The following is a 19,906-nucleotide window of genomic DNA, read 5'->3' as shown; positions in this document are numbered from 1 at the left end:
TGTGATATTTGTATTTTTAATATTCATTTTAGAATTTCAATGTGTTATTTCAACATCAAAACTACAATTGCTTATATATTCAAAAAATCAAATACAATTTTAATATTAACTCAAATCATTAATTTATGTTATAACTTAACTTTTAAATTTTTAATTTTTATTATCAAATAATCTTCTCACTATTAAACAACTCAAAATATCACTTATTTTAAATAACAAAATTTCATTAGATAAAAAAATCATTTTTAAATAATTGTATCATGTCATCTTATTTCCAACTATATCACAACTAATTTAATACGTTATTTCATATATTACATAATTAATATAAAAACATTATTTCAATCATTAAAATATTGAATGAGTTTGTAAAATATTAATATTTTTAATTAATTTACTATTTATTGTCTATTTTGTAAAAAAAAAAATCTTTTTTCTCTTTTTCTAAAATACTCCTTTATTATTTTTCTTCAATGAAATAAATTTTCAAATGTCATTAGACCAAAATTAAATCTTCAATTTGAAAATATTTATTACACTTTAAAAATATATATCTTACATAAATTATTTATTGTAAAAAAGTATATTACAGTAATTTTAATTTCTTAGATATGTATATATTATTCCATATATTATATAAGTTAAATTAATATTAAAAATTTTATGGCATTGTAGGAATTTATTCTATTTTATAAAAAAATAAAATTTACTTACATTGCAAGTAATTAACGGTTCAGTTAAATTGTAAATTAGTTAAATTTTATAGTTAGGTCACAGGTTAAATTTATTACTATTTGATTTTGATTAAATCATTTATTACATTTGAAAAAATTATTTTAAAAACATATACATTGTATTAGCAATAGTACATATATATATAAAAAATAAAAATAGGAAAAAATAATTAAAAAATTGAATGAACAAATCTAGACATATACTAAGTAGTGTGATATTAGAATTTATTTTAAAAATAGTCAATTTTGTAATTTGAAATTTTGTTTAGTGGTTTTTGGTAGAGATAAATCAATTAATCTTCTAGGGATTATTATTGAAAGGGTTTGAGATATGGCACATTGTTAGATTATTTTGATTTAGACGAGGTTGATGGGGATGTTTTTGGCGGCGGTGATTTTTAATTGAATACTTGCAACAAATAAAATTGTGTACGGAAAACAAGCTGCATTTTTAACAAAAAAACATGATTTATTTTTTCAGTCTCTTTCTCTCTCTCTCTAAAGTCATGGTTTAAATACTCCCAAAAAGCACAAACCAACTTCATTTCTGCTACCCCAGCGGATGCGATTTAATACATACATATCTATGCTACATTATCTGAATCTGAGGTATGTCCCTGTAGATGTTAATAAACTAAACTAGTTCTTAGGTGAACTACATAATACAAAATCAGACAATTAAAACTGCTCTATACTATTAATCATTTCTGCTTTACAGGTTCTCTTGTAATGTCCAGTTTGGTTGCACCGACTACAGTGCACTGTATGTTTCTCACGACTAACCTCATCCAGACACATCCTTTTTTCAGGGCGTCCCGGTGGTCGCCGTAATTTTGGTGGCCGTACAACTAGGATATTATCATCCATAGAAGACTTGTCTGTTTTACTCCATTCAAGTTTTGCTGGGATGTAGTGTATACTCTCTGCATAGGTATTCCTGTAACTTGAAACAGTAAAACTCTTGTGGGTAAATGCATAGACATCCTTCCCACATGAGATAAGAGCAGCAGCAGCATGGGAACAAGGAATACCATTTAGCTGCCAATCGCGGCAGGAACAACTATAGCTGCCAATATTTACAATGTCAGATCGATCAGCTGAAAGAACCTCAAATTCTACTTCATCTGATCTAAGGACTTGATATATAGATGCACGGTTGATGGCTTCATTCATTAGCTTCTCGGCAGAAGGGGCGAGTACAGAGCACCATGAGCTGCTTTTTATCCGCCTGTCATCAAACTCAGTTTTAAGCTTGCTATGAATCCGCTCCATCACCTGGATAATTGGCAATTCTCGAGCATCAAGAATCCATTTGGTGAACTCGTCAATGTTAGAGGATAGATGGCCAAATCGTGTCCCTTTAAAATGCACAAGGGCCCATTGAGAAGGATCAAAATGTTGTAACCATTTAGCAGCTTCAGGAGATACCTCCTCTATTTCAGCAATTTTTTCTTTAAATGCAATGGTTGTGGTAGCATATGCAGCCTTCCACAGAAGATGGACAAGCCTAGAGTTCTTGAACTCTTTACTAATGCTTTCAGCCAAGTGACGCATGCAGAATGCATGCGAAGAACTTGGGAACTTACTTCTCACTGTATCCGTAATACCCTGTTGCCCATCTGATAAAAATATAAATTCTGGCATGCATTCAGTATTCCCCTCCAGAACCCTATGCAACTCAGACAGGAACCATGTCCAGCTATCATCATTTTCTACATCAACAACACCAAAAGCAAGCGGAAACAATCCACCGTCAGCATCAAAAGAAGTTGCTGAAAGCAATGTGCTAAGGTATTTGCTTTTCAGCTGGATTCCGCCAAGTCCAACAATTGGCAAGCAACCATTAAAAAAACCATAGATTGATGCACGAAAGCAAACAAAAAGTCTCTGAAAACGGTTATCTTCACCAGCGGTAAACACCTCTGCAACACTTCCAGGATTTGTTTTCTTAATTTCTTCACAGTAAGAAGGAAGTAGGTAATATCCTTCTTCAGAAGATCCATATATAGCTGCAAGACCCCGCTCCTTTGCACGCCAAGCTTGCTTATAAGGTATAGTTATACCATATTGTTTATGGATGTCATGTAAAATATCCTTTGGTTTATAATTAATATTGTCTCGCAATCTTTCTTCAATGAAACTCACAATCCAGTCAACAGAAGCCTGATGGTGCCCATTGTTTGCATTCCTCCCACAAGTATGTGTGCCATCAATACTTCTAATAGTAAAAGTTGGGGCATTAGGGAGCTTGACAGCACGAATCCGCCATGGACAACCATCTGAGGCACACTTGGCAAAGTAGCGAATCAGGTCACTTTTAATAGTACGAAGCTCAAAATGCTGTGCAATGGCAGCTTCTTTAATTGCATTCCGGAATGCCTTCACATCTGGGAACTCTTGACCAACAAAAAAATTGTAATCTTCCATAGAGTCAAGAATTGCTCCTTCTGTTATTACGTTCTAACTTCTACAAGGTAATGATCAATCACTCAAACCTGTAATAAATTAATAACAGTACCATTTTCTCTATTGTATATGCAACGAAGCTTCCTCAATATAACAATCTGTAATTATCAAACAAAAAAATATTAAATATGAGTAAAACTCAAAAGGTTCTCTTATAAGTAAAAAAGAAAGCATCATCAACCATGCAGAACTCTACAGAAATACAATGATAACTTCTACCAAAAAGTATTGCATTATAAATATAACAATGAGATATAAAAAATTCCACACGAGGACACTGACACAAATATATGGTTATGTTTGCCAATCACTAGAAGCCTTTTTGCAGTACATGGGTTGGGTACAGGACCAAATGACGCCGTCATGTTTTATCAAAAACCAATGCTACTAGCCAACAATGGTTGGCACAATTGGTAATGCGAGACTGCATGAATTAAGTTAACCAGGGTCTAAATGCAACCAAGGTCTATTGTTGGTGAGTTATTTTTAAGGACGCTCCTACAAGAAAATCTTAGGGGCATACATGACCTAAGAAGGGGGGCCCTGAACCTAAACTTTCCACCAGCCAAAAAAAATGCCATAAAGACCATTTAAATCTAAATACTTTTAAAGGGTTCCATTCAATTCTTAGTCTTCCTCTACCTCTAACTATTTATGTAATACCTCGAAAAATTAACCAACCTCCACCTGTCAAATCACGTTTTAATTACCCAAAAACCCTGTTCAGAATTTGTGTTAAGAAACACACCCAACCCCACACTCTGACCATCATTAAATGCACCGCGCCACACGTGCAGTGCCATTAAAACGCACTCACACCCACTTTGCATATAGCTGCCAAGTGTCACTTTGGAACATTCGAAATCGTTAGTGGATTCCAAGTGGCAGCAGGAGAATGGACGTTCGTCCTGCATGGGAAGGGAAAATGATTTTCTGAAAAACTCCCCTTCCATTCTTCTGCATGCTTCGTCTTCTTCCCCAAACTTCTGATTTCCAAATTCTCTACCTTCTCTCTAGAAACCTCCATCTTCTCTCTACCATAACTCATTTTCTTCTCATCCGATTAAATTTCAGAAACCGTAGAACCATCCCTGGAGTCGTGAGCTTCGTTTTGAACCGATCACCTCAACGTTCTGACACCGGTAAGTTTCTCTTCTTCGTCGAACGTTTTTCTGTCTCATGCAAAGCCAAACTCTGGTTGCATGAAGCTTAAGTTCTTAGTATTTCTTGGTTTTATGGTTAGATCTGGTTGGAAGAATTAAGTGATCCTGTGAGGGTAGAAACTGTTAGCAGACGAACCAAATACTTTGAGTTAGGACGTTCACTACTGATCCGGGTAAGGGAAGCTTATTAAGTTTAATTCATGTGTATGTGTTGTGCTGTATGATATTATATGAGTTATGAAGCATGAAATTTGTGTTGATTAATCATTGGTATATGATCTGGATGATAAAATGATATATGAAATTCATGAAATGTGCTATGATATGAGTATTTAAATGTATGAAAGTTTATACTGAAAAATGAGTTTACTGTAATTGAGATCTGGAATATGAAATGCTATGATAATGAACGTTCGTTATCGAACGGTCCTTGATCGTTCGGTATTTGTATAATTCCCTTGAAAAGCAGAATTCTTTCATCTGGAAAGAATACTTACTTAGGACAAACGCCCTCTTATATTAGTCTTGCGTTTGAGCGTTCGGCCAAACGTACGTGCTCTGAGTGTTATGTGAGAAATTGAGAAGCTTGAAAAATATAAATTTTATACTTAGTCATTCTGGAATATTTCACTTCCCTATTGTTGTCTTATAAATTTCTATTTCTATTAATATTTCGCATCAGTAATGGGTCTCGACCCAAAGCGTACGTCCTGAGTGGCGCTCGGTCTTATACCGAACGCTCGTCCCAAAGCGTACGTTATAAGTAGCGCTCGGTCTTATACCGAACGTTCGTTCTTTATCCTTAATTACTAAATGGGTAGAAATAGCGTTCGTCCAAAAGTTTCAGTAACGTTCGTCCAAATATTTAATAAATATCTATTACCGCGTTCGGTCATTGACTGGCGGTTAGTCTCTTTTATTAATTTGTACTCGGTATCAGCATCTAAAAGTCTTGCAGTGTATTTATTCGTTTGGAATCGATCTATAGTTAGTATACTTAAATTATTCCAAGTATAATTTGAATTATTCTAGAATCAGTTCATTTAACTGATTCAAGTGGTCCTAACGTCCGTCCTTGGATAGACGTTTGTTTCCTTCCGTTCAGAAACAAGAATTTCTTTGTATCATGTTAACGTTCGTCCTCATTATGAAGGGGGCTGAACGTTCGTCTTTTTATGAAACTAAAATGGAATATGAAAATGATATTAAGTTGGAAAGTTATTAAAGATGAACCGTATATGAGGTGAAACTATGGTTGTGGAATTTGGACGAGCATTCCGTGGAGGAACGACTCTTGTACTAAATATGGAAAGTTGTATAGTATGACTGTGGTAAAGCTGCTGATGGCTGTTCATCCTGATGTTCCGTGAGTGCTCGTCCTCAAGTAGAGGGGAGTAGGTCATGTGTGGGAACGACAGGAGGTCCTAGTCCTTCTGAGTACTTTGGACTGATAGGGCTAACCTCGGGTGGCAGCTGATGGGTATTACCCTGCTATTAAATCCCCCGGGTGCAAGAACGCCTGTAGATACACAGATTCATACAGTCCGGACGGTCTGTCTTATGAGAGTTTTAGAATGATTTTATGTGTTGAGATATTCTTATAAATGTTGATATGTTGAATTGTATGAATGACTTGTGAATTAAATTTATATAAGCTTACCCTGTGTTCTTTCCTTGTGTTGTCATTCGTACCTGTACGTCCGTCATGTCTATGCAATGATCATCCGTGTGGATGTGAGCAGACGGAGAGGCGTTGCTTGAGGAAACGCTGGAAGAAGAAAATTTGGAAGACGCAAATCTGGTCGAAGTTGAGGTTAAAGCCGAGCCCTAGAGTGCTCGTTAAGTTAGTCTTTAGTAATTCTGTTTAGTAGCTTTTTGAACGTTCGGTTGATGTTTGTAAAACCGTTCGTCTCTAAACTTTGAATTACTGCTGGATTGTATTTTATTTCTGTACTTCAAGCCGTTCAGCTTTTTGAACCTCTGTTTTAGTGTAAGACTGCATTGTTTAACTGTTAATTGTAATTAATTCTGAATTATAGTTATTACTGTATTTTGGGATGTTACAATTTACCTGTATTTAGTTACATTAATTGGCTTCCAGTACAATTCTTACAAGGTTAAATCTTTTGGGGATCTTACCATCTCTCAGTATGTGCCTCTTTTACTCTGTCTCTATTGCATTCATTCCTGATCTTATTTTTTCTTGTATGACCTCTGATTCTTCTTGTCCTTTTACTGCGTAACAGTAGGACTAAAACACTTTTACATCACAAATAACACCTTTATTTCACCCACCCTGCTTGATTCCAATGACTTGCGTCATTCTTGATTTCTTCATTGCTTTGTGCTAATAAAAATACCTAAATTGAATGAGACATGGTAATGTATAATCTCTCATTTTCACCTCCGAAGTATTGAAGGAAGCCACGTGGTACCAAAGCTTCCCTCCATAAGGATCACAACACAACTTTATTTTATCATTTAATTCCTCTCCTGAGACTCCCACTACAACTATATCATTTACAAAAAGGAAAAGATAAAAGAGAATCTAGGAACTGACTCCTCAATATTTTGGGTAAGAACATAAAAGAAGTAACAAGATAAGGACTCGAGATTGACTCTAAATATAAATCTATAGTTATATGAAAATCTTAAGTGACTCTACAAAGTGTTCGCACACTAGTTTCAATTCCATCACACATACCCAATCATAGGCCTTTTTTCAAATTTATTGAAAACTATAAGCAAAAAGTATAAGTTTAACTAACAGTAGAAATTTAATTCATTTTATCTGATAAGTATTAATGGAAAAAAAATCCAAACTGATGTACAGCAAATACCACAAGGAGTGTTAACTAGCATCTCTCTACATGTATTTATCTAAAAATTAAAACAACTCAATATAAATTGGCATGGATATTGGTTTTAAGCAACAGAAAATTCAATCGTCTGTCATTGGTTTTCCATTCTCAACCCTAACTATTCATGTACTCCTTCCTAATCAGAAACAAAATAATGTAAACGATACTCTACGAAAGATCCAAGCTCCTCTGTAAGAGGCAGAAGCCAACCAAAAAAGATAATCCAAATTTGTTAAGTATAAAACTGAGCAGAAAGGGCTACGCAACTGAAGATACTTTGTTGCAGCAGAACAAGAACAAAACAAATTATATTACAAGAGCTGAAAAAATTGCATGCAAATTCAGAGCATGAAACAACTCAAGATACCCACATGCACAAAGAGCAAAAAGGAACAAAATTAAAAGCAAAAAAAAATCACTAGTAAAAGGGGAAAAAGGGAATTTTGACTTGTACCCAAATAATAACAGAGAAAATAAATTCCAGTGGAGACATGAAAACAAATGTAATTGGGAGAAGTGGAATGAAAGGAGAAAGAAAGAGAGGAAATTGGTGACCTGAAGATTTGACTAAGAAGAAGAGGATAGTGAGATCCGATGCAATAGGAATGGAGAGACAGAAAGCTTTGCCTAGGGTTGAACATGAAGTAGCTTTCTAACACTGTAATGAATATTTTCACCCATTAAATTTGCTAGTATTAAAACTTTGATGTCCATCATTCAAGAGAATCTCCATGAGTCATACATAATATTAAGATCGGAGATCATAAATATGCTGAAATCACATACTTTAAATAAGAAAAGAAATTCTTTTAACATTTAACGACCATTTCACATTTATGAAAATATAAAATTATCATAAAAATAAATCAACTTTTATATTTGTAAACAAATAGAAAAAGTGAAAAAGTAATGAAGAATAATATTAAATAAATATAAAAAATTTTGAAGAATCGAAAAAAATATTATTATCTTTCTTATTTTTATTTCGAAGAGTTATAATTTTAAGACATGTCTTATGCAAGATCTCTCTAGTGGAATCTATGACAAGTAAATTTAAGATATGAGGATAAATTTATTATTTTAGGACCGAGTAAAAATCTATTTTTAATACTAAAAATATTTTTTGCTTTAATAATAAATAATTTTTTTTATATGTAAATAACATATAAATAAGGTCATATAAAACCTATTAAAGAATATATATATATATATATATATATATATATATATATATATATGAGATATTAAAAATAATGTAGTCTAGTAATACTCACTCACAAAAAGTAACTTAAAATCTTATATTATGAAGGTATCTTAATACTCTTATTTCTACAAATAAAAAAAATTATAAATAATTTTTGTTTTAAAAATATATATTTTATCAATAAATAAATAAAACATGAACAAAAGAGAAGTGACCTTTATAGAATCATTGCAATCGGGTGGAAATTACTCAAACATTTTAAAGTGATATAATATAATAAAATCCAAAATAATTAAATTAAGAGAGAAATAAAGATGTTAAATATGAAAATGAATAATATTGAAAGATGATAGTATAGGAAAAATTAATTATTTTTAAACAAAATTATATTTTTGAAAATTTGTTTCTATGAAAAATTTGTCATTTGCTTGCATAATATTATTTTATATAATTTGACTAATGAATTTTTTTTTCCACTAATCATTTTATGTTTCGAAATGGTAATCGACTGGCTAAACAAAATTATTGTTTACATGGCTTTAGCTCAATGGGTGAAAAAAAAAACACATGAATTAAGGTAAAAAATTAAGGGTTGATTATGATTTTGTCCTTAAATTAAAAAATGATTTTGATTTTGATTTTGTTTTTTATATTAAGTTTTTTTATATAAAAAATAATTAACTTTTAAGACGTTGATAAGAGAAGAACTTTCATTTACAATGTAACAGAATCTCGATTTGACAATCATTTGAAAAAAAATCAAACATAATAATCAATTTGAATTAATATAAAAATAATAATGAGCGTATCTAGTTTCCTTTACCTTATACAAAAGCTCTACAAAGATTCTAAGATATGAAAATTTCTTAACTTGAAATGTTATATTTACACATAAACATATCATAAAAATAGTGAGACCATACCCTTATGATCATTGATTAATCAAGAACCTTAATGATGACTCTAGAGTCACGTGTAATAAAAGAACATTACATGTAAAGGAAAAGACATATTTAGTCAAAGAAAAGAGAGAAAAATGACTTACTTAATTGAAGAAATTGATTAGGAGAATGAAAAAAGTTTGCCAAGAGGATCACTCTATCAGTCTTTGAGTCTTTGATCTTCAAGAGGATGAAAGTGGAGTGAGAAATAAAAGAGAGATTTTGGAGAGCTATAAATTAGTTATTTCTAAAGAGATTGTGAGTTTTACAATTATGAAACTCATTTATAACAAAATTATTTATACTAAAACCTTAAATTAATAAATAATTAAGTCTCACTTTTTTAAAACCATTACAATTCTCACTAATGTCAAATAGGTATATTAGATTGATTATAGAGGGCATATTAGATCAGTTCTACAACCGATTTAATATACATTGATATAATATGTCAAAGACATTTTAGATTAGTTTTGGACCAATTGATCTAATATCCAAAAAAAAAGAATTTTCGAATCATTGATGATAATTATCGATGTTTATTTCTAAATCTTCATCATGTTTACGATCTTGGATCCCAAATACACCTTAGATTCGTTAAAAGAAGAAATGCGCATGGACTTTGAGGACTCGTTTTTGGTAGACATGATTTGACACTTAGGAGATAAAAGAGAACAATAATGGTGTCATTGGGAATAAAACTATGCATATCTGACAAGAGAGAAAAACAAAAACAAAAAAACTCACATATCGAAAGAGATCAAACAATTTTTGGTCGTGGTTATGCAAAAATAGTGGAACTAAATCTAATATCTTTATCAATGTAACTTGGTGACCAATGGATGGAGGAGCTTGAATGGCCTAGGGTGGAATGGTGCACTACACGACCTAGAGTGGTGCTGCAACACAGTGCGGTGACAATCCAATAGAGGAGTTTTTATGCACTGCATTGGCAACAAGAGGTAAGGGAAAAAGAACAAAGAAAAATGAAAAGGATTTGGCATTGCATTTTGAAAATAACATTGATGAGTTCATATTTATGCTTTTATTAAACCTTTAATCTTGGATTCTTAATTGATTTTTGTGTTTTAAAATAATGTTTTAATTTTGATTTGTTATAATTTGGTTTATTTAGCACGATATACAAAAACATGTTAAAAATAGTTTTGTAGTTGCATAAATATTCTTTGGATATTTTGATGTATCTTAGCACAATTATAGTTAAGTTGAGAGCACATGAAGGTGTGAAAATAAATTGATTAAGGGTTCATGACACTTTACAACAACAGAAAAGAGAAAAACAAAGTTCAATCTAATTTCTAAATAAAGAGGCATAGGAAAACACCTTAAGAGGAGCTTTGGAAGCCTTTTAGGGACCTAATTTCGTCCTCTCCACCGTCTCTTTTTCTATTTTTATGTTATTATTACATTCCATGTTATTACATTCCATGGTGTGTTAAGTTTCTAGAGTTGATTCTTTTGTAATTTATTAACTAGATTCTAAGGTTAGATGAATAAATTTGTTTATTCTTTTAATTCTCGTTGTGATTTATTTTTATCTATGTCTTTTGTCTTTTAGTAAGTAAAAGCAATAATTTTTAATTTACATAACATATCAATCCTATGAATCAAAGGGTTTTTAATTTTATTTGAGAATGTACTTTGATTAGATTTAGAAACTTTCATGTGATTGAATGAGTTTTTGACAATAATTGAGAATGTATTTTGATTAAAGATGAAAACTTTAACAATAATTAATGAGTTTAATCATTTCGGAGGTCCCTAATTGTGCAGAATCGTCTTAAATAAGTCTTTGTATTTTGTTTGATCCCAATTATGTCAATTTTTCTGTAAAATTTAGTCAATTTTGACCTTGCCGTTAAATTCAGTGACGACGTTAAAATTTGTGTGTCTTAACTTGGTGACTGCACAATTTTTAATGACGTGGAAGAGTTACGTGAAATTTAATTATTTTAAATTTTGAACTCCATGGATTGACCAACTAACACCATGAGTAACCCAAGGCCACCACCAACCTCGCCATCACACCACCCAAACTGCCCAGTCCCAGATGCAGAATCGACCACCACAAGTCCTCAACCACCTAACGCCAACACAACACCATCACATCAACATCTTGCCGCCACTGCCTAACTGTCACTTCCGTCCAGCAAACCCAAATTGTGTCGCCCATGCTCACAGCTAGCCATCAAAAACCAGCCCCAAATCGCGTCGCAATCTCCTCCATAACCAACCCAAAAACGCGAAGCTTCCTCCATTGACGCACCATCACAAAGCTTCATCCATCACCACTTGCGAATCAAACACAGGGAAACCCAACAGAAAACTGCGCCGCCAGTAGCCAGGGCAAAACCACCATCTCCCTCCTGCTTTCATCAACCTACAAAGAGGGAACCATAATCGTGAAAAGCAAAAATAAATACCATAACCTGCATGTTCGTCCATTCCAGAACCACCAACCTATCTTCGTTCTTGCGCCTTGTTAGGAAGGTAGAGAAGAGAAATTGAACCAACGGTGTGACCGAGACCGAGGGAGTGCATGAATGAAGTGAGCGACCAAATGGTGTGAGTGACCGAACGGTGTGAGAGAAAGAACGAGCGAAAGATCGAATGACTTGAGTTATATACTCCTAACACGCCTCACCACCAACAACAATCCAAAACTTGCAAAGCATTCCCAAAATCACAGAAACCGTAGCGCCTTCATCTTCCATCAGCCAATGATTCTTTTTGCTTGTGTAAAATCCCAAATCGAACCTGTAAGAAGCACCAACATCACCACGGGAGGAATTTCCAGCGTCTTCATTCTCCTTCGTGTGCGGTGCGACGCAAGCTCCTTTGCCTCATCTGCAGAACCCTAATTTGGGAGAAAAGGGGTTGCCACATGGCAGTCCCTCATCGACTACGTCCATTTGGTCAAAGCTGGTCAATCCTGGTCATTTTAATCTTTTGCTTTTTCATTTGTAAATTACACGTAATGAGACCACGTCATTAAAAATTGCACAGTCAACAATCCAAGACACAAATTTTAACGTTGTCCACTGAATTTAACGCTAAGGTCAAAATTGACTTAATTTTACAAAAAAAGGGGACCTAATTGGGATAAAAAATACGAGAATTTATTTGAGACGATTCTGCACAAATAAGAACCTCCAAAATAATTAAACCTAATTAATAAAAAATGTATTTTAGTCAATTAATTTTTTTACTTGATATAATAAGTAAAAGATTTAATTGAGAATGTACGTTAAATTTACTATGATTAATCTACAAAATTTTTGTTTTTAATTAAGAATGTACCCTTTGGTTAATAATGAGAATTTATATTAATTAATTTAAAAATAAAAAATAATACTTAATTGAGAAATTACATTGATTAACTGAAAAATATAACAATACTTAATTGAACATAATCCTTAAATCACCTAAGGAATCCTATTTTGAAAAAGGGTGGAATGAATCTATTTTTTTTATTAATGTTCTCTCTTTTTATCTTTTCCCAATTTTATTATCTAATCTTTTATTTAATTTGTTTTTCTTAATCTTCCTTTATTATTTTTTGTTGTATTCGATTAACCCTTTTTTGTATAGCTTTTATAAAAACTTATTTGTTAGGAATAAATTTTGTATTATAAAAAACTTATTTGTTAGAAATAAATTTTGTATTTGTTGAAAGAAAACTTAGGGTTGAATTTATCTTTTATACTTAATTATTTTAAAATAATTAATATAATAATTATTTATAATAAAAATTACCTATAAAAGAAATAAATGTTTTTTATAATAAAATTATAAAAATTATTTATCTTTATTTTTATAATTATAAATAATAATTTTATTATTGTTATCATAAAAAAAATGCTCTTATTATAAAGAACTCATGAATATTTTATGTAGATATTAAAGAAGTTATAGAACGGTCACAAATGCAATACGAGGGAACGATGGTATAGTCTTTGACAAATGCAATACGAGGGAGCCATTATGCATTTCATGTCTTTCTTCATGTGTGTTCAACGAACAGGAGGGGCTCTGTAATATGCAGGCACAGTTGCTGGGAAGAACATTTGTCTCACTCCTTCAGCCTTGATAATGGGGAATATGATCCCTGATGCACCCTGTCATATCAGGAAAAAAAAAACTTTTGATTCAAACTCAAATTTGTTGCACAGGCACCACTAGCAGTGATGTGAGGAATGTTGTATATGTTGCTGAAGCAGAAAAGAAACAAGGAAAAGTACTCACTGAAATCAATCTAGCTCCAATCCACAACCGTTTGGGAGAAGGAAATGGTATGAGCAAGCGTCCAACACCATATATAGCAACCGCAAAGAAGTGCAGAACCAAACTCAATGGACGAGGATTTAGACCAGAGAGCAGAGATATTGGTCCATTAGAGAAAACACCACCAAGGCTCAAGTAATCAAAACATGCTTGGCGCATTTCCTTTCTAGCTGGATCAGGAGATGCACAAAACACTTTGTACAATGCCCCGGCTAGTGTGTTTATTGTGGATGCCACTGGCTGCAAAGAGAATCGTTCATTGCACTAAGTTTGTGTTTTTTGTTTGGTTTTAAAGCTTTGAACTAAGCTACAAGGTGGAGGCTAAAAGCTGTGTTGATGAAAGACTTACCTTGCGTAGGGTGTAGAATGACTCAAGGTATCTGCAAAGAGCAGAAGCATCATGCAGATTCCTAAGGGGTTTAAGTAGATCCCTTAGCACAGCAATGTCAGATAAAGCCACTGTCATTCCTCCTCCTGTTAAAGGGTGACGCATATTGAAGGCATCTCCCATTAGAAGGGCACCAGGTGTGGGATGAGGTGAGGCAGGCATGCTTCTATTTGGCATCGTTCTTATGCTTCCTTTGTCAACTGCTGCTATAAATGAAGTATACAGCTCTGGAGGAACCTGAAACATACAATTTCTTCAATCACCTTGAATTTGTTGGAATGTTCATCATTTGGAAACACTTGTATGTGGTTTACCTGAGGAGCTACCACACTTTTTAAATAACTGGCCATTTCACCATTGCCAAGGGATGGTAACTTTTGGCCAGGCACATCAACCAAACAGCGAATCTCAGTGCTACTGATGGGATAAAACAAAATGGGTGAAGGATCACCTAAGATCACGTGTCCATGATTTGCATATGGAAGATTGCAATTCTCCAAGACTAGACCAACAAAATGAGAGGGTACGTCAACCTGCCAGAGTAACGACATTATAAACTACCAGTTTCATATGTGAAGTGTTACTTTTCTCTTGAGTAGTTTCCTTTATATTGGTCCTTAAATCTCGCAAAAATACATCAATTTCTCTTCGAATTGGTCCTTAAAAACAACTAGAAAACCCTGAGTAAAACTAAAATATGATCATATTACTGAAAAGAAACCTAAGAAACTTACCTTAGGATTGCAAAGAGAACGCCTAAGGTTGGAAAAACATCCATCACATACTATGGTGAGGGGAGCCTTGGCTGTGAACTCTTGTCCACTTTTGGTTTTGTACTGCACCCCGATGACAGTTCCTTTTTCTTCAATTAGAGATGTCACAGTTCCTTGTTCTAAATTTACACTGCAGAATATTAGGATGAGATTATGAAAGGGCTAAAACTAAGGATTCGAATGCCATTGTTTGAACTTAATAGTGTAAATAAAACATCAGAAAAAATGGTTATTTTAATCAAAATGAAAAGAGTGTTCATTAAAAATGTGTACTTAGGAAGACATGAGGCCTTTTCTCGCATTCTCTGTATGAAACGGCCATTATGAAAGCTTCTCCCAGAAACATCAGAGCTAAACTTTTCCAAGGGATAAGATAGCTTGGTATTTTTGCCATCCTTATACAGAGCATACCCAAACACTTGCTGAGCATCAATTTCGCTTACACAATCTGCAAGTATTGAAAAATTCCATCTGTTAAAAGCCACGAATTTGGCCAGCATACAATTATGTATTGTCATGGTAAGATTGTTGACTTTTCTAATGACTGTTTTACAAGTTTGATGGTGATTTCTATTGAATTGAAGATCTAACAATCTCCACTGTTACACTAAGAAAATTAAACCGTGTCATATTTTCTGGTTGCTTACCCTGAAGACCCAGCTCAATTAACTTCAGATATCCCCCAGGTTGCAGCAATTCACCCACGATCCTGTCAGGTTCACTCAAATCCCTTTCAATCACAAGTACTCGGCGTCCATCCTACAAAAAAGAAGCACGAAACAAGATCATTTGATCATTCTCCAAACAAGAAAATGCTTCACTCAAGCAAAATTTATCAGTAGAATAAATGTTCTATAATGAGAGCCTATAAGTGTACCAATAGCCATATCATCTGCATTTCTACCTAAACATTGGTTTCACATGAAATTCACTCAAGTTTTCTTTCATCATCTTGTAAAGCTTCTTTTCATATATTAGCATTATTTGTACCTGGCACCGATCTTCTTATAAAGATCTATATGTGCTGATGAAACCCTCATACTGATGAAAAACAGACTCAAATATGTGCAGGAAGAGAAGCCTTTGTACCTTTCCAAGCGTGTAAGCAAGAGCAGCACCAGCAACGCCTGCACCCACAATGATTATGTCAGCACTTTCTGCAGCCTGGTGTGAAAATGTTCCATTTTCTGATGATTTCTTCTCGCACTCATTACTTTCTACATGAATCGAAGTTGAATCTGTGACCTTTTTTGCTCCAAAACTATACACAAAATAGAAAAATGCGAAGCTACAAGCCACGATCCCTCCTAGAATATACTGATAATCCATCATCTCAGAGAAATGGTTGAAACTTGAACAGCAAAAGATGGATTGAACAAGTATAATGGCAATTATGAATTAGAAAGCCAGTTTTGTTGTTTCTTGGAACACCTCGTTGTTCCTGTTTACGTGTGACTTATGAATTATAACAATTACTACTATAAGCCAGCATTTTATTTTATAGGCAAAAGTTGTTGCAGATACTTAAGTAATAAGTATGGCTTGGGAATTCCTTAACCTTTCCTTTTAGTTAATTTTGCACGATATTTTCCTTTAAAATAAAGAAAGCAAAGTTTGCTTCTTACCTACCTCATAATGCTTTTCCTTTCAAGTTTGTGTTTTTCTGTTTCACATTCATATGCTTCAAATGGTTGGACGTTCATTTGGGCACGATAGCACACCAACATTGAAAGATTTTATTCTATATTTGATACAATTACTAATTTTTGTAATTATAATTTATTGGTATCATAAAATCTCCATGCTATCAAAATTAAACTTAAATATAAATAATTAGGAATTCACGATGAGTTAAAATAAAAATAAATTTGATAACTGAAATATTAATAGAAAGTTTTTCGGACTCATGGAGTCGAGTTCACCTATTTTCTTTAGTTTACTATTTCAACTTTAAGCACAATTTAAGATTTTTTTTTCATTTTGTGTTTACTATTGGTCGATCAAACTTGGGAGTTACTTACATAAATCTTAACTTATCTTAATATTTCAAAGACTTTGAAACAATATTCAAATTATTTAATTACGGCCCAATTAATAATAATTTTGTTTAGCTTTAACATTAATTTTTGTTTTACCCGATTGTTCTGCTTATCGACCAACTTTTTTGAGATTTCAGACTAATAGAACTGTTCTATCTTCTGTTAATCGGACTGTCATATTATATAAAAGGATTCATATATTTTATAAGATTTTGAGTTATAAATAATATTTTGATATATTATATGAAATTGTTTAATGCTTATTACTGCCTAAAAATAATACCATAAGTAATTATTCATATCGGTTACGGTTGTTAATTTATTAAGATTTTGAAATAAATTTAAATATTTGAAGAGATTAGATGTTGATTACCCTGATTACACAAAAAAGGTAACGATTTTGATATAGATTCAGAATTTTCTTGGTGCATGTTCATTCAACCATAAAAAGTTAGAAAAATATTCCCTTAGGTTGTGTAATTCTGGTATGCATCCAATGAATGAAACGCGTTGACTTGCGACAAAGGCATCATTGATATAATTATTTTACAGATTAAAATTACATTTGTGGTTCCTCTCTTTACATTATTTTTAGGAAAGGCAAATTTAATATTATTTTAAGAGTAAACAATTCAAATAAAGTTTACTTAAAAATTTGTTTAGCTTTATCCATAAATTTTTATTTTTATTTTAATGAACCTTTTTTATACAAAATATTTGATTAGTTATTTAAGATTTCGTTTTTTAACTAAAAAACGAACCTGTTGAAAACTACCATTAAAGATGTTCTTAGATTTGAGGTGTAATTATAAGACCAAGTAATCATATTCATTCGTGTTTGAAATATTATGTAAAAGTAAACGACATAGATAAAATTTTATTCGCCAAATTCGTTAGATATATTTGAACAAGTTAATTGATAAATATTTTGAAAAAATAAGTAAAACAAACTAAAATAAACTTCTTTGAAAGCTAAAATTTAGTTATGCATAAAATTTATATGTAAAAATTGAACATTCGTAAACGAGTATTTTCTTTGAATTGAAATAAAATTTTGAAAAAATATATTAAAACTTTTATAAATTAGTTTTTTTTTAAAAATATTTTATTTTTCTTTCCTAATGTTACTTATTCACAAGTTTAAGGTTCTACGATTGGATTTTCAAGCGGGATATGTTCGAGAATGGAATTTTAGAAAAAAGACACTTATTTTTTAGTTAAGAATTATATAATATTTATACAGAAAATAAAATTAAGATTAATATTAATCCGTTGTTTAGTCTAAAATTATAAAAATTAAATATAATTATTTAAATTTCTTTTTCAAATTATAACTCGCAAAAAAAAAAGGAAAAACACCCACACACACACTCTCTCTATATACATATATTTTGCATAGTTGATATATAATGTACATTCGGAATATTCCAATTACACATATTATGCCATCGATGTCTTATCATATTATAATTGGCATTATTTCTAAAAAAGGTTTTAAAATTTTGTAAATGTCTAAAGTTAATTTTTTTTATGAACCTATGACATCTATAATCGGGAATTAAATTAAAGATCTTTTTAAAAAGTTCACTTGTTCTGACGTGTTTTCATACATACAAAGTTGATGTTGAAATATATGAACTCTGCAAATATAACTCGTTAAACTGATATTTACAGTAATTTAATGAAACAACCATGTTAAATAATTTTGAAATATAATATTATTCCATGCCATTTCATTTATATTAAAAATATGGCCTCGTGTTATACGTGGCCAATGCAAAATTTATATTAACTCTTCTCGCATTACACGAGTTGAACGCACGTGCTCACATGAAGTTATATATAATATTAAACCTATTTTTTAGCATTTGGTAATGAAGTTGCAACTCGCACTCAGTTTCAAAAATGGAAAAAAAATGTCTTTTTCTCTCTCTATTATTATTTTTAGTTGATTTTGATTTTAAGGTTAAGGAATTTAGTATTTTAATATTTAATATGCGTGAATTTAGGACGAATGAAATTTAACATATTTTTTAGCGATTACAAGTTGAGAAAATATATATAATAATTTATACATCTTATCAATTTCAACATATAAACATCAAAACACAATTCAACAAATATTTAAAGACCAAAAATAGTTAAACAAATTTTCAGACACTTGTAGTATTTGATAAATAATATATAAATTTAATAATATATATATATATATATATATATATATATATATATATAATAAAATGTAAGGATAGAGAATTTTGGTATCCTAAAGATTGATAGAGGTAGGGATGTCAACGGGTTGGGTCGGGTCGGGCACGAATAATATCTATCCGCAATCCGATTCGACAAAAAAAAATTTACCCGCTATTCAACTCGCTACTTGCACGGATATTCGCTTAAGAAATACTCGTAGGCATTTTAAAACCTGCAGATATTTGTGAATACTCGCTGATACCCACAAATATTTAAAAAATATATTTTTATAAATTATTGAAATAAAATTTAAATAAAATTACAAAAAAATATAAAATATAATATAAATTAAATTAAATATAAATTCAAATTTAATTTTAATTAAATTTAACCTTATAAAATATAAATTAATGTTAATTTTAATTAAATTTAACTTAATAAAATATAAATTAATTAATTATTTTTATTTTTTGCTGGTAGTGGATATCCGCAAGTATGGATAGTATAATACCCGTACTCGACCCGTTTATAAGTAGGTATTAAAATGCCCGCTACCCGCAACCCACGAGTAGTAAATATTCGTGGGTACCAACTATTCGTCGCAGATTTTATCCGGAGATATCTACATGCGAAAATTTTTTTTGCCATCCCTATATAGAGGTTGTAAAAAATGATGAGATTTATTATTTTAATATTAAGAGATCAATTATAAATATAAGGTTTATAATCGAGTTTCATTATTTTAAATCATATAGTTACTTTAGAAACCACTTTTTCAAAGATATTTGACTTTTCTATTTTTTTTTCTCATTTCTTGTTCATCTTATTGAAGATTCGAG

At 31.7% G+C, this 19,906-nt stretch overlaps 2 protein-coding genes across 2 annotated transcripts; both read right to left on the bottom strand.

Annotated features, from left to right (window-relative positions):
- Positions 1–1,261: 1,261 nt before the first annotated feature.
- LOC108325093 (uncharacterized) lies at positions 1,262–7,954 on the bottom strand. Its single transcript, XM_017558135.2, has 2 exons — positions 7,780–7,954; positions 1,262–3,298 (listed from the first exon to the last, which is right to left on the bottom strand). The coding sequence occupies exon 2, from the start codon at positions 3,159–3,161 to the stop codon at positions 1,413–1,415; it is 1,749 nt and encodes a 582-aa protein (XP_017413624.1). The 5' UTR covers positions 3,162–3,298; positions 7,780–7,954; the 3' UTR covers positions 1,262–1,412.
- Positions 7,955–13,179: 5,225 nt separating this feature from the next.
- LOC108331915 (squalene monooxygenase SE1) lies at positions 13,180–16,307 on the bottom strand. The gene is made up of 8 exons (XM_017566925.2): positions 15,925–16,307; positions 15,483–15,594; positions 15,109–15,283; positions 14,797–14,965; positions 14,377–14,595; positions 14,024–14,299; positions 13,636–13,914; positions 13,180–13,508 (listed from the first exon to the last, which is right to left on the bottom strand). Exons 1-8 carry the CDS (start codon positions 16,165–16,167, stop codon positions 13,404–13,406), a joined length of 1,578 nt encoding a protein of 525 aa, XP_017422414.1. The 5' UTR covers positions 16,168–16,307; the 3' UTR covers positions 13,180–13,403.
- Between the last annotated feature and the right edge of the window lie 3,599 nt (positions 16,308–19,906).

Source organism: Vigna angularis, chromosome 1 (assembly GCF_016808095.1).
Source record: "Vigna angularis cultivar LongXiaoDou No.4 chromosome 1, ASM1680809v1, whole genome shotgun sequence".
NCBI classification, from domain to species: Eukaryota; Viridiplantae; Streptophyta; class Magnoliopsida; order Fabales; family Fabaceae; genus Vigna; species Vigna angularis.
This window is presented reverse-complemented; position numbering and strand designations above follow the sequence as displayed.

Bases quoted from the DNA above. Each gene is read 5' to 3' on its own strand.
- LOC108325093 (XM_017558135.2), bottom strand. From the start codon at position 3,161: ATGGAAGATTACAATTTTTTTGTTGGTCAAGAGTTCCCAGATGTGAAG.
- LOC108331915 (XM_017566925.2), bottom strand. From the start codon at position 16,167: ATGATGGATTATCAGTATATTCTAGGAGGGATCGTGGCTTGTAGCTTC. The intron at 13,915-14,023 runs GTAAGTCTTTCA...TTCTCTTTGCAG, and splicing joins CATTCTACACCCTACGCAAG to CCAGTGGCATCCACAATAAA. The intron at 13,509-13,635 runs GTGAGTACTTTT...CTGATATGACAG, and splicing joins TTGGAGCTAGATTGATTTCA to GGTGCATCAGGGATCATATT.